This window comes from Trichosurus vulpecula, chromosome 4, assembly GCF_011100635.1.
Source record: "Trichosurus vulpecula isolate mTriVul1 chromosome 4, mTriVul1.pri, whole genome shotgun sequence".
Classification (NCBI taxonomy): Eukaryota; Metazoa; Chordata; class Mammalia; order Diprotodontia; family Phalangeridae; genus Trichosurus; species Trichosurus vulpecula.
In genome coordinates this window covers 290,975,238-290,991,884 of record NC_050576.1, presented here as the reverse complement: position 1 = coordinate 290,991,884, position 16,647 = coordinate 290,975,238, and the positions used below count along the sequence as shown (strand labels likewise).

The 16,647-nt window shown below is 36.7% G+C and overlaps 1 protein-coding gene across 1 annotated transcript in view; it reads left to right on the top strand.

The window, feature by feature from the left end:
• The window catches only part of CPS1 (carbamoyl-phosphate synthase 1), a 183,545-nt gene that overhangs the window by 103,598 nt on the left and 63,300 nt on the right, over positions 1-16,647 (top strand). The window contains exons 21-22 of the mRNA XM_036755918.1: positions 2,848-3,024; positions 7,277-7,395. Of these exons, the coding sequence (XP_036611813.1) occupies positions 2,848-3,024; positions 7,277-7,395 (296 nt within the window). The remainder of the gene's footprint in view (positions 1-2,847; positions 3,025-7,276; positions 7,396-16,647) is intronic.

Sequence of the window (16,647 nt, the reverse complement as noted above, 5' to 3'; positions counted from 1 at the left end):
AGGGACATTCTGAGTTATACTGTTACTGTGTTACTCTTATTTTAAATTTTAAAACCAAACAGTCTGAAAGCATTATCAGGGGAAATCAGTGTTATTTGAATTGGTATGATGCCATACAATTGAGTTAAGGAGTTCCTAAAAAGCGTCTGAATGAATTATATAAAATGTTGGAACTGGAAGAAACCTTAGAGATCATTTAGTTCAAGCCCCTCCTTTTACAGAAGAGTAAACTTAGTTCCATAGAAGTAAATGTTTTGCCCAAGGTTACTACACAGGTAGCCAGAATTCAAACTAAGGGCCTTAACTCCAAATTCAGTGCTCTTTTCCCCATACCACACTTTTTCTTTTTTTGACAGATTGAGGAATATAATTAGATAGAGTATTTGTAGACAGGAAGATGTAGGTTCAAATTCCACTTCATTACCTAATAGCTACATTGACTCTCGACTTGGACTTTCTCAGCCTCATTTTCCTCACCCATAAAATGGGGATAATAACAACTTTAGCACTTAACTTTTCTTAGTTGCTCTTAAGGAGATAAGAATGTCTCTAATATGCTTTGCAAAATTTACAAGGTATCCCATAAGTCTTATGGATGTTTTTACCTTTAATAGCTTAAGTAGCTTCAAATTGCATTAAGATTTTTGAGATGCTCTGTATAAATATACATGGTTGTAATATGAGGAATCAGAGACTCAAAGGCATTGGCTAATTAGGAATGGAGTGGAAACTAGAATCTATGGCTCCTGATTCTTCATCCAGCAATCTTTCAAACTGTATTATTTTCCCTCCCAACAGATCATAGGTTCATAGAAGCATCAAGTCTTAAAACTGGAAGAGAGCTCAGAGGCTACCCAGGGCACTCTCTAACTGTACAGGAATCCCTTTTAAAACATCTCTGAAAATGTACCGCCCGGCTTTCGCCTCATGTCCTCCAGGGAAAGGGAGCTTAACTATATCATGAGACAGCCTATTCAATTTTAGGGCAACTCTAGTGGTTAGGAAGTATTTCCTTAGATTAAGCAGAAATATAACTCCTCATATTTCTAGTTACTTCTCTCCTCCTATACTTAAATATTAACTGCCCGATATCAACAAATACTGTAATTCCCTTCTGGAAAGATACTAGAGAGAACACTTGGCATGTTTTACATCTAACTAGAGGATCTAACTCTGCTAGTTTATCTTTGGAAAGGTGGGAGCAAGAGAAATGTTGGACCAACACATTTTCCACCATGATAAATCCCCAATATTCCTAGCAGCTATAAAGAATCCATGAAAAACATACTGTTTTGAGAGGCTATTTTGTTTTGCTTTTCTTAGTAGACCTAGCCTTCTTATATATTGTCATAGTCACCAGCCTTTCTAAACAATTTACACATTGCTCAAAGAAAAAAAAAACCAGGAAGCTAGTTCTGTGTAAGAAAGCACGGAACTTTAATGGAACCAATATTTCTTTATAAGTTGTAGACCAAATATTCATCAACAGCTTTCTATTTTAATGTAAAAATTCAAAGACCATATGTCTATGATCAAAACATTTAGATTGCCACAAGGTCACTCTGTCATTTCTTGCCTTCCTATGGCCTAGAGCAGAATCCTTCCTCTCCCTCTCCTCCGATTGTTCTGAGCAATCCTCAATTAATTGTAAACAGGACTGAGGCTACCAGACTGACTTTGTCATGGGAAATAGAGTCTCTGAACATAGTGTCTGAATATTTCAATAATTATTGTTTCTAAGGGTTCCATTAATATGAATTAAAACCCATAAAGTCAGTCTTTCTTATATACTAGCAGATCATCGTGTAGACACAGTTTTGCTTCTTTGCTCATATATTTCATTTCTCTTCAGTTATTCCTATTGAAAAAGACATCAGAATGACACTGGTAATCTTACTGTGTAGGGACTCATAGGCTTCAGGCACTACTTACTTTAAAACCATAGTCCTTAGCAAGCATAGCAAAATTTTTAAACAATAAAAGGCTTTGTTCCAATGTGAATATACATACATACATATATACATACATACACACCTACACATATATCTCACAAAAAACATAGCCAGGGAAGAGAAATGTAGGAAAATACATTCAAAATAGAACCAAGATTGCTCTTCCTTGTGTTTTACAAATTATACACTCTTTTTCATAGTAAAGTTCATAATAGAGTCATAGTAGCTAGGAGCTAACCCTACCCTGACCAGCCATAATCATATAATGGAGCTGAGTCACCCATACTGATTTTTTTTTTCTAGCCCTCCAAAGTGAACCCTTTGTTCTTTGTTCAAAATCATATTGGTTTAGAGTTGATTCATTCAGTGAGATCACCTTTTCTTGATCAGGTACAAAACAAACCCCTTACCTTCCTCTCCTATAGCCACTCGGGCTTTGCTAAATCCTAAGACCTGGTTATCCTTACCTCTTTTCTGCCCCAAAGTGCATGCTACTGAAAAAAAAATCATAAAACCCTGTCAGTTGAACTCACTACAAAATTTTTTACCCCATATCAACTAGGTCCTTATACTACTGTAGAGGAATTTCAAAATATTTCTCCCTGATTGACTTTTGCTCTCACAGTGGCTGTTCCAAAGCTCTTTCTTTTGAAGCCCCCTGTACCACTCCCTGTTCCCTCTTAGCAAAGAAGGTCTAATAAATGTTGCATATTACAATAGAATGGAAGCTCCTTGAAGACAGAGGCTTTTTTCTCATCCTTCTATGCTCAGTGTCAAGCTCAACAGCTATAATGCAGTGGGTATTTAATGAATGCTTGTGGGATTAAGTCAAAAACTGAAAAGTGTGTTAGGTATTTGTATTAACATGAAATCCTTAAACTTGTGTTTGTTACAGGTAATGGCTATTGGTCGTACCTTTGAGGAGAGTTTCCAGAAGGCTCTGAGAATGTGTCACCCATCAGTTGATGGTTTTACCTCCCGTCTGCCAATGAACAAGGATTGGCCATCTAATCTAGATCTCAGAACAGAGCTTTCAGAACCATCTAGCACACGTATTTATGCCATTGCTAAGGTAATGAAGGAACAGGAGGGTGGGAATTGAAAATTATTTCACTGTTTTTCTTTTAAATTGATACTTTAAAGCAAGGATTCTGAGAGAGAGAGAGAGAGAGAGAGAGAGAGAGAGAGAGAGAGAGAGAGAGAGAGAGAATGAATATCAGAGAATTCTATACTTAAAGGAAAATTCGCTTTTTTTTGCTTAGCCTTAATGACATGTTACTGTTGCGTAGAAGGAATGTCCTTTGCAGTAAGTAGATCCCAATTTGTTAACATGCATATATAGATACCTGTATGTGGTTTTGCAAAGATGTCTTCATTGACTATTCATTTGTTTCCAGACAATTCTTTTACTTAAAATTGAAAATAATCAGTGTTGCATTTTAGAGAATAGGATCAATTTAAAGGCACGACTTAAAAGGTGCTGCCCTCCAACTGACCTTTTATATTATATCCCAATGCCTTTGGAGCATTGACAGGTAGCAGATGAAGCAAAGAAAGAAATCCAGTACCAATAAGCTCTGCTCGTTGCCTTGTTTCTGGTGTAGTTCCGGTTTTTGTCACCTTTTTAGAATATATTTCCTCCTACTTGGATAGTTTCATATTGGTGAATTTTATTCTCTTTAAGAGTCTGCCTAGCCAAATGCGAATTCTGTCTCTTTTTAAAAATTTTGATTCTGTGAAGCAAACAAACAAAAAGTTAAATTTTTCTCCTTTTCACCCTGTAGTCCCTTTTCATGCAAATCAAGTACCATATTAATCTTCTTTCATGTTTACTGTGCTTGTAGTTTGGAAATTCGGCTCATCTGATTCTGTAAAAGGTGACTCAGGCAGCTGGGATCTGTTTGGTCAGAAATCCCAGAATGGCTTTTTGACATTTAAGAGAGAGTGAACATTAATCCTCGAAGAGTATCAAGCCATATTCGAGCTCTGAAGCCACCCTTTACCATTGTATGTACCCATGTGTGCATAGTGCTGAAGTGATGAGAATATGAATTTCCTCTTTAAAGGGAGAGTCAGCCTTTGTAATTTACCTTTGTAAGAATTGAAAGACACTGTAAGTGGTTTTGAACCCAGGGGCAGTTTTGTGTCAGTTATAAGCCCCGGGGAAGGGGAAGAAAGGGAGAAAAATAGGAAGGTTTTTTTTTTAAAATTACATATAAGTTGTATTCCTCCCTCAATTATCCTTGAGGTATCTTAAATGCAAAATCATTTGATTTTTAAATGAAACTGAGAAGGGTTGGTATCTTTTACTAAATAAATGGATCCATGTGTTACTTACTATGCTGATCTTGTGTCAAGGTTTTACAGAATTAAGATAATTAATGGCATTGGGATAAGAAGTAACTCCTCAAAGCTCTCATTTCATTTTCTTTATTTTTTTCTTCCTTCTGCCCTCCTCTCACATGATTACAAAATTTGAAATTTAGAAGGGACCAAAACAGCTCTCTAGTCTAAACCATATATGAAAGGAGTCTCTACTATAACACATACAACAAATGGTTATTAAAAACAATCCCCTCAAAACCATCTCCCAGTTAATACCCGGCATATTTATATGCCCGCTCTTTCATACAAGGGAAGGAAAGATGTTTTTTCTTATTCTCAGCAGCCTTGCTCCTAGGCTGGAATACAGTAGGTTAGGATGATATCCTAGAATGGGTAAGGATCCCTAAAAAGAGGGAGTTACCAAGGTGCCTCATGGGCTGGGGTCAGAGGCCAAACGTAATCCTCCTCCTAGAGCTGTCTAAAGCTTGAGGATTCTCCCTTAGCTGAATTTGTGTAGGTGGGTGGAGGCTTTCTCCCCAACAAAGTACCTGCCATTCTCTCAAGGAGGGAATATGACTATGGTGTAAATTATTGGCTGCCAGCAGCACCACAGGAAGGAACTTATTTCTGTTTGTTAGAGGTCATCATTACTGTTTATTTCTACTGCTACCAGGAACTTGGTGATTTTGACAAAGAATTTAAGGCCTGAGGAAAGCTGAAGGGAAGAGAAAAACTGAAAGGGAAAAAAAAGAGTAAAGGGAGTTCGTAAATCTTCACTGGCTTTCATGAGTCTCAGGAAAGGGCAATTTGCTTACAGGCTGGTTGTCTGTTACAGTCATATTGCAAGATGACTGGATCAACCATCTCTCCTGATTTAGGGGCATGCAGGGCATTGTTTCTGATTTTGAAAACAGTAATGCAGTCTCAGAATTGTTTGGGGGTGATAATCATTTTCATGCCGGTGGTACATCAGGGCCAAGAGAGAGTGGTGCCTGAAGACAAAGCAGGGAGGCCTAGCTAGTGTTTGGCTTTCTATCAGATAAAAGTGATTGGGACTTACCAAATGGCTATTCTTCCTTATGATGTAATGACTCACAAATCACTGACGTGTCACAGTTGTTTGCTATAAGATTTACAAGAATGCTACCCTAACACAAGGTTCTATTTTCCATACCCTGTCACAATCAGTATCTGATTGAACATTTAAGAAAAGGATTTTACCATATCCCCTTAGAATATAGGCCCCCTGAGAGCAAAGAGTATTTTCCTTTTTTATTTATATTCCCAGTACTTCGTATAATTCCTTATTAAATGTTTATTGATCGACAAATTAGTTGTCAGGATACTCAAAAGTTTTAGTTTTGAGGAACTTACCTAATATTATTGACAAAATTCAAAAAATAGAATATTAGCAGAATGATATAACAATCAGAACTGGAATAGAATGTTCTTATTAAATAGATCTTTTAGTCAAATTCTGCCTTCTAATACTCACTTTCATAGTCTGTGTGTGTGCGTGTGTATGTGTGTGTGTGTAGGCAGTCAGAACTAAATGACCTGCCCCCCGTCACACAGTTAGTAAGTGTCTGAGGTCACATTTGAACTCAGGGCCTCCTCACTCCAGAGCTCTATCAACTGTGCCACCTAGCTGCCCCATAGTAATTTCTGATAGTTGAAATAAGCGAAGGAAGATAGAGAATGATTGGATATATCACAAATTTGGATCATGAAAAGCAGCTTTAAAGAAACAAAATACATGCATAGAAAAGAAAATTGCATAATTTATAGTGGTATGTGTATTTCATTTTCCTTGGGGGATTAGCAAAACCTTGTATCAAAGTACAATATATTGCATCGAGGATAACATTGGATTGTTTTTTCCCTACTGAATATGGAGAGATTTGTTTTAAAATAATAAAAATGGAAACTAAACATCTTTATAAAGGTTTGAAGACAGCATCTAATCAAGAAGGCTTAAAAATATGAAGAGTTTGGATTTCAATTTCAACTTCCCTCTTCTTTCATTTTGCTCATATCACATAATTCATCAATCAACACCTATTTATTAAGTGCCTACAATATTCCAGTTTCTTTCATAGGGTACAAAGACAGAAATGAATCAGCCTCTGCCCTCAAAGACCTTACATTATGCAGAAGAGACATATACACAAATACATAAAATATACTATATGTAGGAAAAATAATAAAGGTGATTAGGAAAGCAGTAGCAATAGTGGTAGGGAGAAATCAGGAAAGGTGTCATGTTGGAAGTGGCATTTGAACTGAGCTATGAAGTTAGGAGATCTAGGTTTAAATCCTTTCCATTATGCCTAGTAGTTTTATCACCTTGAACAAGTTACTCAGTCTCAGTTTCCAAATTGATAAAATGGAGATGGTGATACTTGTAAGTACCTACCTCACAAGGTTATTGAGGAGAAAGTGTATTATCAAATTTTGAAGCATTCTTTTTAATGTCTTATTAATTTTCATTATTTTGTTAAGCGCAGGATTTTACAAACTACTCTTTCCTGATGCAGGGGTCATATTCATTTAAATAAAATGAGAGTTTTTTTCAATTAATGGTACATCTCTCTGAAGGAATAATCTAGGAAAACCTCATCAAAGAATAAACTAGAAGAATATTATTTTAATTCCACAGTTTCTAATTAGTGAGGAGAATGGCATACGTTTGGCTTTTTTTAAAGGTGACTTCTCCAGACCCTTTATGCTAGGCTTAGGAGGATAAGGCTAGAGAGAAAGAGCTCATTTTCATGGCACTTTCCCAGGGTATACATTTCTGGGAGTTACTTAACCAACTTACTGTATCCTACTTGCAGGTGCAATTGACAAAGTCTCTGGGCTTATTGGAAGAGAACTTCAGTGATGTCGGTTTCATGGTTCATATCTCAAGTTACAGCCCCAGGGTAACATGGCAAGGGATGACTGGTAGACTTTTGTGAAATGTTTGTCAAAGCCTACCCTTCTTTTCTCTCTGGCAGGCCATAGATGACAACATGCCCCTGGATGACATCGTCAAACTTACATCCATTGACAAATGGTTCTTGTTTAAGATGCGTGACATTATAAACATGGAAAGGAAGCTAAAGGGACTAAACAGGTAAGGCTGTTCTTGGCTACCACAGATGCTTCCCAGTTTGTCTTGGCACATTACCCAACAGCACTGAGCTGAGTGGTGTTGGGTCCTCAGAACAGCAGCTGTGGCCACAAAATAATTGAAAAGTTTTTTTTTCTTCTTTAAATTGTTCTCGGCATAGAAGAAATGGTTTGTCATATATTAGTAAATTTTTAGCCTTACCCCTACATAGATGATGACTCTCTTCTATAGCATCATCATTTGCTTTAATGAAAAGTATTATTTATGATATATAAGATATGTATACCTGGTGACGAGAATCCAGCTAGTTTTAATCTGTTTACTTACATGCTATTAAAATGGTCTTGTTACAGTTTATGCATCTTTAGGTTCTACTTTTCTACAAATGAGTATATTATTTTCTTGCTTTGGAGAAAATGACTTACCCAACATTAATCCTTCTCCCAGCACTCTTTTAATGATAGCTCATGCCTTGTACATCTTATAGAACAAATACATCCTTTTGTGTTTGCTAATATTTTGGAGAGTCATGACCGCTCACTTCAGCTTGCAAATGGGCCACATTCCAACTTCCATTAACAGACATTTTACCACTTGCTCTTAGAATTCATTAACATTTTTCTCTACTTCAAGGCCAATTATTTTTAAAATTCCATTTACAGTTCAGGGACGTCCATTAGTACCCTTCTTGTGCCCCTTCTGGAATGCCCAGACAATGCCAATTGCTACTTAAATAATGAAGTTTGTTTTAAATCTCCCTTTTGCATAGAGACACATTTTTGGGAGGCACCTCTGACAAAAATTCAAACACAGGTTTTAAATAGCTACCTTTGGTCACAGGTGCAGTTTCTTCTTAGTGTCTTTACCTTCTCCTCTCAGACATTGTCCTGAATTGCTGTTTCATCTGGTGCAACAGAGTAGCTCTTTTACTAGCCTTGTGGCATGTTTACACAGGGAAATAATTCTTTCAGGATAAATTATTCTTGTCGATCTTATCTGATTTGAGGTAATATAGAAAGTCTACTTAAGAAGTTGTCAAGGGACTTGGAAAGATTCCAGAGCACAAATTACTGAGCCATTTGGAAAACAGAGCATGCGTTTTGAACCCTTATCTGCCTAGTTAGGATAGGCACAAGTGTGGCAATGAAAATATTCCCTTTTTGAACAAAACATTGGCTCCTTTCTCCCCTTTTTAACCTGGGCAGCTATTTAAAAAGTCTGTGTCTTGCTGTGCAGATTTGTGCTTCTTATTCACCTAGATTTAGAATAGCTATAATTTTAGTAGCATATATATATATATATATTATTTTTTTCTAGTGATCACATAAAATGAACAATAGATAGCAATAAATTGAGCATCAAGGCTATAAATTCGTCTCTGAGTTTTGCTGACTTGAGGTTTCCTTTCTTGGTTTATGATGCCAGCAGAAACACCATGTTGACTTATAGTCAGTCCATTCTACCACTTTTTAGTTTCATGTACCAGATTTTGAATTGTTTCAGAAACTACTGCAATTAAACCACATGAGGGTGCTAGAAACTTATAGTATTCAGAATGAGACTAGATAAGGAGAGATAATAGATTATGCTACGAAATAAACGTTCATTTGATACAAATTCTGCTTTTTGGGCAAACTGCATATTTTTAATTGAGTAGATTGTATTATCGTCAAAAGGTAGACTGAGATTCTAGAGATTCTAACTAAGCAGAAATAAATGTCTAAAGATAATGAGCAAGGTCCTTGGGGAATAAAGGAAAATTCATTGTTATACAGCTTGTATAAATTCCCTCTGACCTCCATACTGTGTTGCATTTGTTCACTGGCTATTTAGATTTTTCAGTCTCCATCTTCAGGGACAATCATTCTTGCAAAAACAGATGGTTTTCTATATTCATAATGGGATACATAAATAGTACATTAAAATCTTTTATATGTTCATTTCTTAGTACTTCAAAATGATGAGTATAATAATATGAAATTTGCATCTTCAATAATCAGTTTAGCTACTGAGTTTATTAAAGCTCAGGGAGAAAAGTTACAAGTAAACCCAAAATAAAACCCCTGATGGTTATGTTTTCGGAGTGAAACTCAGTGCTTTGCACATAGTAGGCACTTAATAAATATTTGCTAAATTGAATTGAATACCATTGAGTGATTCAGGACATAAAATAGCTTAATGATCAAGGTGATTCCTAGTCTGGTATATCTTTTCTCCCCTTGAGGCAGTGGGGTTTCAGTGACTTGCCCAGGGTCACACAGCTAGTAGGTATCTGAGGCCGAATTTGAACTCAGGTCCTCTTGACTCCAAGGCCAATGCTCTATCTACTGTGCTACCTAGCTGCCCCTTGTTGTATCTTTTTTCAAATCAAAAAGTCCTGAGTACACCTTAGTGCTTGTGATAGAGAAAATAAAACAATAGTTATCATTTATACGGTGCTTTAAGAATTTCCAAGTTCTTCCACGTATATTATTTCAGTTGATCCTCACAACAATCCTATGATGTGTCAGTACCATTCTAGTTCCACATCTATGTTCATATGACTCTATGATAATGGCAGAAAACCTTTTATTTTATGAATATAAACAGACACTCAAAAGAGGAAGCCAGATTTCTACTCCCCAATAGAAAGTAAGCTTCATTGGGATTTGCAAGAAGGCACACATTGGATATAGGATGGGGAAATAAACAAATATTGAGACATGTTGAGTGTGACAGAGTAACCGATGAGTATTGCATGCCTGTGGAAAGTAGTGGAAATAATGGTTAAAAAAAATCCCTTTTCTTGAAGGACAGATGCATGAATCATGCTCATGATGATCTATGGAATCACAGTTCTCTATAGAATAACTAGGCAAGGCAGGCAGGTGTTAGCAGACTAGATCAGCATTCAGGCTAGACAGTGTTTGCTCCCATTAGATCTCTGTTTGCATACATGTCACAAAATGAGCATAGAAGTAACGTTTTCTTCCGGTCACACTTCTTGAACAATATCTATCCTGGTAGCCTTAGCTGTTACCAAAACTTCAGGCAGCTTCAGGAAGAAAGATCTCTACCCGCTTCACACCCTTGACTTTCCTCTTTTCCTCTTAACTTGTTTATTGTTGCCCAAGGGCATGTTAGAGAAGTTGACCTTTCTTGGCAGTTCCCCAAGTTTTTAAGGCAGTGTAACACTAGCTAATTTTCCTAGGAGCATAGCTTTTTTCCACTATTTCAGATTGAATCTCTTCAGCTTTTTAAGAGTTGCTATTGATTTGCAGCCAAGTGATATGAGGGACTGTTAGTTGAATGCATATGCACTGGAATTTATATACTTGATACCAAACATACATTAATACTAGCCTATATCAGTCATGCAAAAAATCGAGAGAGCATAGGTCTGCCAGAACTTGTAGCAGGATTGCAAAATGTGTATAAGGTCTGCCTATGCCTTTGCTCTACATCTCCAGTTAGGCCGGGTCCATTCCAGCTCTTAGCACAGTGCCTTGCACCTAGTAAGCCCTTAAGAGATGCTTGTTGATTGATTACCTGTCTTTGGTCCACATTCACCAATATTCCATTCACACAACCTGCTCACACGTCATACAGGCTCTCACTTTCATGCAATGCTTCTTTTCTCATAGATATCTCTTAAAATTTTAGGTCACAAAATAAAGTATTCATGAGATTATTTAGAATTTCTTTTTTAATTTAAAAAACGTCATCACTCACTTACGTCTTTTTCCTTTTGGCCCATGGACAAATTCTTATCTGGTCTGGTAAAAACAAAAATAAAACAAAACATCTGACCACCGAGTTATGGGCACGTGATGTTTTTCATGCTCTACTGTAGGTAAAATGAAAAAAATATGCAAAATGTTTTCATCAATCATTGTCCTCTAAAATGGAAGTAGAACCTTGTTATAACTTAGCTTGGTAGAACATGGAATTGGATAAATGGTTACATTAATCATGCCCTCCCTTATCCCCCTTACAACAATGAACTTGAGGCAAGTTCATAAACTGAGTAATTCACCCAGTACCATCATATTGGGATATACATACAAAAGAGTTCAACTATATTTGGGAAATTCAAGTCAAACCCCAGTAAGTGAACTCTTCAGTGGACATATATCTGGGTTCTAGTCAGGCAGGAAACCAAATGAAATGCAGTGAAGTTTGTGAGTAGAGCAAATTTGGATGAAGTGTATACAGAACCGATTTCAATAAAGTTAAATTAAAAAAACCAATTATTTAATGGGTACTGTATGCATTAAATAAGGAAAACAAGCAGCTAGATGGCACAACTGTGCTAGACTTGGAGTCAGGAAGACCTGAGTTCAGATTTTTCCCTCTGACACTTTCTAACTGCATGACCCTGGGAAAGACTCTTCACTTCACTTCACTTCACTTTCTTCTATCTGTAAAAGGAGAAAATAATAGCTATTAACGTTGGAAGTAATCCCCCTCTTCCTTGGGTTGCCTCTAGCAAGATAATAATAGCACCTACCTTGCAGGGTCATTGTGAGGATCAACTGAGACAAGATGTGTAAAGCATGTCACATACTGAAAAGTGCTACATAAATGCTGCCATTATTAGTGTTAATTATACAAAGAAAAATAAGCATGGCATACAGTAGTAAAATGAGCATTGTATTTGGAGTCCATGAACCTGGGTTCAGTTTATTTATCTGTAAAATGAGGACATTGTTATCTCTATGATCTCTTCCTGCTCTATATCCCGTGGTCCTATGTGAGGCCATGTGGTGCAGAAGAAATTAGAATTGGAATTAGAAGAGACTTTGGTTCAAATCCACCCTTTGATAGGTTATCTGTGTGACCATAGGTACTTAACCTCTTGGTTTCTTCTTCTGTAAAATGAAGATTGTAATGCTTATCTTCTGGAGTCATTCTGACCATCAAATGAGATAATATAAGTGAACCGATGTGCAAACTTTAAATCACTATGTACATATTAGCTGCTACTTTTATTCTCTTTAAGGAGGAAGGGGGATTAGTCAATCAGGAAGTATTTGTGGTCTACTATATTCCAGCAACTCTGATGGGCTCTGGAGATATAAAGACAAAAATGAAATATTCAATGTCCTCAAAGAACTTAAATTCTACTGGAAGAGATAATATGTTGATGTAGAAGTATGTAGAAAACACAAAGAACACATATAGTAATTTTTAGGAGAGGCACTAGTAGTTGGAGGTAGTATCAGAATTGTTCACTGAAGGCAATTAATGATGCTAAAAGGCAGAGGTGAGAAATACGTTCATTCCAGACACGTACAAAGGGATGTAGATGGGAGATGGAAACTATTCTATCATGCACAGCAAGAAGGCCATTTTGGCTGGACTGAATAGTACAAGCAGGGGAGTAATGAATATAGAATAAGTTTGGAGAGGTATAGGTAGATGCCATGCAACAAAAAGGTTTTAAATACCAATATATTTGATTCTCAGGGAGCTAGGTGACGCTGTAGTGGATAGAGTGAGTGCTAGGCCTGAAGTCAGGAAGACTCATCTTCTTGAGTTCAAATCTGCCCTCAGACACTTACTAGTTGTGTGACCCTGGGCAACTCACTTCACCTTGTTTGCTTCAGTTTCCTTATCTGTAAAATGAGCCGGAGAAGGAAATGGCAAACCACTCCAGGATCTCTGCCAAAAAAAACCTCAAACAGGGTCACAAGGAGTCGAACACAACTGAAAACAACATATTTGATTCTAGAGGTAATAAGTAATCATTGGCGTTTATTGAGCAGCACAAGTTAAAACATATACAAAAATAAATATAATATAGCATAGCATATGGAAGGTTATAAAGTGCTAGAGGCAACCCAAGGAGGAGGGGGATTACTTCCAACATTAATAATAAGCAAATTCAAAACTGCCAATTCTAGCTTAAAAAGCCAATTTGGTGTTTCTAGGAAAGAAATGTCTAAACAACTAAGCAAACTACATGGGTGTTTAATACAAAGGTAATTAGTTTACCCTCTCTGCAGCAGCTATTTAAAACCTTCAATTGTTCTTATTTTCTTACTCAGAAGATTGGCTCCTCAGCTCTTTTATTTTAGACCAAAAATCAGGCCGTTATTTTCCTGTCGAAGTTTAATTATGAATCAAAGTTTAGCTATGTTTAGCAATCTCTATTCAAGTGAAAAGTTGCAAAGGAGACCGTAAGCCTCAGGCTATAGAAGAACACTGAAAACTACTCAGATGGAGAATTTGTCCAGTCACTTATTAATGCTTGTATTTTGAAGAGTGTATTGCATTTCACTCAATTTGGGCAATTTGTCCTGAATATTTCACTTTAATACCTCTTCTTGATGAGCCATGTTGCTATTGGTGTTTATGAAGTTGTAGAAGACCTAATTTGAAAGAAAACAATTGTCTTCAAAATCAGGTGTAAAAAGAAGACAATTTTTATTTTTTAATGCTAGAATGTTTTATAAAAATGAAAAGAATTAGAAGTCTGAAACTTTATCTTTTAGTTTCCGCAAATATAAGAAATTTTAATTCAATTCAACAAACCTTTATTAAGTCTGCCCATGTGCCAGGCATTTGGGATGGATATTCTGGATGCAAAGGTAAAAAATAAACAGTCCTTAACATCCAGAAATTTATATTCTACTGGAAAGAAACAATATGTACTCTGATCATTAAATATAAAATATAGACAAGATAGAAACCAAGTAATTTCAGGTTAGGTGAGGGCACCAATACCTTTGTAGAACATGGAATTTAAACTGAGGCTTGGAAAGAACGGCATGGGGTGGGGGTGGGGAGGTGTGGTTTCAGGAGGCGGAAGTGAAAAGGGAGAACCTTCCGGGCACGGGAGGTCAGGTACAGTGTACGAAGGTGCAGCTGTATGTAGCTTCTTTACGTGTTAACAGGCAGTAATCATCAAACATATATCTATGTCTAGGATGCTATTGAATCCCTAGATTGCACAGCTGCCTGCTTCTTCCTTTCTAATGCTTCCTGCTTAGCAAATAGGAAAAGCAGGTTCCATTCTGTAAGGCAAGGGCACACCCTTTCCAAGCATCCCTCCTTTTTATGCATCTGTGCTTGAAGTGTGGTAGATGAAGTCTGTAGGTGAGTACTAGCAATCACAAGCAGTACCATCACTTTAAAAACAAATTGAAGATGAATTTGAGGTTCCACATGAGTGTTTAAGTGCTAAATTGAGCTCAGTAAACAGAGGGCATTTTCTAAAGGCCTCAAACCCCTAGCAGAAGAAAGAATGTAAATACCACCTTAGCCAGGGCCACCCCATTTGAATTAAAGGTCTGTTTCTTCTGGCTTTTCTGATGTGTGTTATTTCTCATTGGCTTTTCATTTCTTAAGATTACTTATTATAAATACTGGGCCTTGTATTTGATTAAAGCTCTCTGGGAAAAGGTACCCACCTGACAAAAGCAAAATTTTAAAAAGCAAAGTTAGATTAAATGATGATATAAAAATTGATATCAGAAAAGGAAAGGAATTATTCTTTTTAATTTTATTTTAATTTATGGAATAAAGCAAGCAATTCGATAACATAGTACAATAAAAAATGATTATTTTTGGAGATAATATGATGTAGTGCAGAGTTGTCAAGCTGGTGGCCCACTCCAAGCCAAAATTCCTGCGTTGTGACTGGACTAGTTTAAAATGTGATTGAGAAACGTTTAACAAACTAATTACAGATACAACATAACATAGATAATGTTAATTTGTGTTTTTCTAAGTCGGTATGCACCAGCAGGAATCTATTTCTATTTGAGTTTGACAACATTGCTGTAGTATACAGGGAACTGGACTTGGGAGTCCAGAGGCAGAAGTTTGAATTTGGGCTCCAACAAGTCTAGTTGTTGTTTCAGGCACTGTGCTAAGTGCTAGGAATACAAAGAAAGGCAAACATATTTTTTCTGCTCTAGAGGAATATTTACCAGATATGTATGACCCTGGGTAAGTCACTTAGCCTTTGGAAGACTGTTTGTTCAGCTCTAAAACAGGAAGAAAGGGCATAGTAAATAGGAAGAGCATTGGATCTGGACTCAGAGAGGACCAGGCTTCAATCTCAACTCTTGCATGTATTGACTCTGTGACCCTATGCAAAATGCTTTTTCTATCCAGGTTTCAATTTCCTTCTCTGTTAACTGAGGCACTCAATTACATAATTGATTTTCAGTTTTAGATCCTGAGATCCTATGAATGCTTACACTATTTACTCACAGGAGTACTATGAAGGAACTTTGTAACCCTTCCAGTGCCAGAGAGACGGCCTCTTATGATTGAGGAAATTGGTTTGTTACTTGAGGGGAAAAAACCCCAAAACCAAAACAACAACAATATCTGATGTGAATGTGATTTAGAGAGAAGCTGGTGTGATTACAATAATTGACATGTATGGAGAATTTTACATCTACAGCCTGTTTGTTCTGACTTATCAAATTAGTTTGCTGATTAACAGCAGGAAGCAGTGGGCACACCATGGTCACTCTGGGGAGCACACTGTAGGAAATTATTGATCATTGGCTTGAACAGGGGTTTCTGGAAGGACCATAGTATAGGCACTTAGATCATTTAACCACTGAAGCCCGCTCAGTACCTGTAAAATGTCCCTTTCTTATTTCACTGGGGTATTGTGGGACTAAAAGGAATATACAAGATGCTATGGATAAATTATTTTTTTTTCCTTTGGTGAAAACAATGCTATAAATCATTGTCTATTATAACTCACTTTTTTCACACTCTCTTATCCCCACATTCTTTTTATAGAATCATAGAACAGGAAGAGATTAAGAGATCATCTTTCAAGGTTTTCTTACATGTGTTTGTGTGTGTGTGTGTGTGTGTGTGTGTGTATGTATGTGTGTATGTGTGTGTATGTGATCTCTTTGGCAATCTGGTGAAGCCTGTGGACCTCTTCTCAGGATAAGGTTTTTAAATGTATAAAATAAATAAAATACAAATTACAAAGGAAACTGATTGTATTCAAATATAGTTATCAAAATATTTTTAATGGTCCATGGATCCTAGGCTAAGAATCCTTGATCCAGTGTAACCCCTTTACTTGACAGTTAAGGAAACTGGGCCCTAGAAGAGATAAATAACGGGTCCATGGTCACATGAGCTAATTTGTGGTAGTTCCAGGACTAGAGCTGAGGTTTCATGATACCTAGTTCAACACTTTTTCCATAAAGTGCTGCCCCATTGCCTCCTCAATAAATACTTTAAAAGATTGCTCTAGATTGGAATTTTATGCAAGGCATCCATTCTTTACTA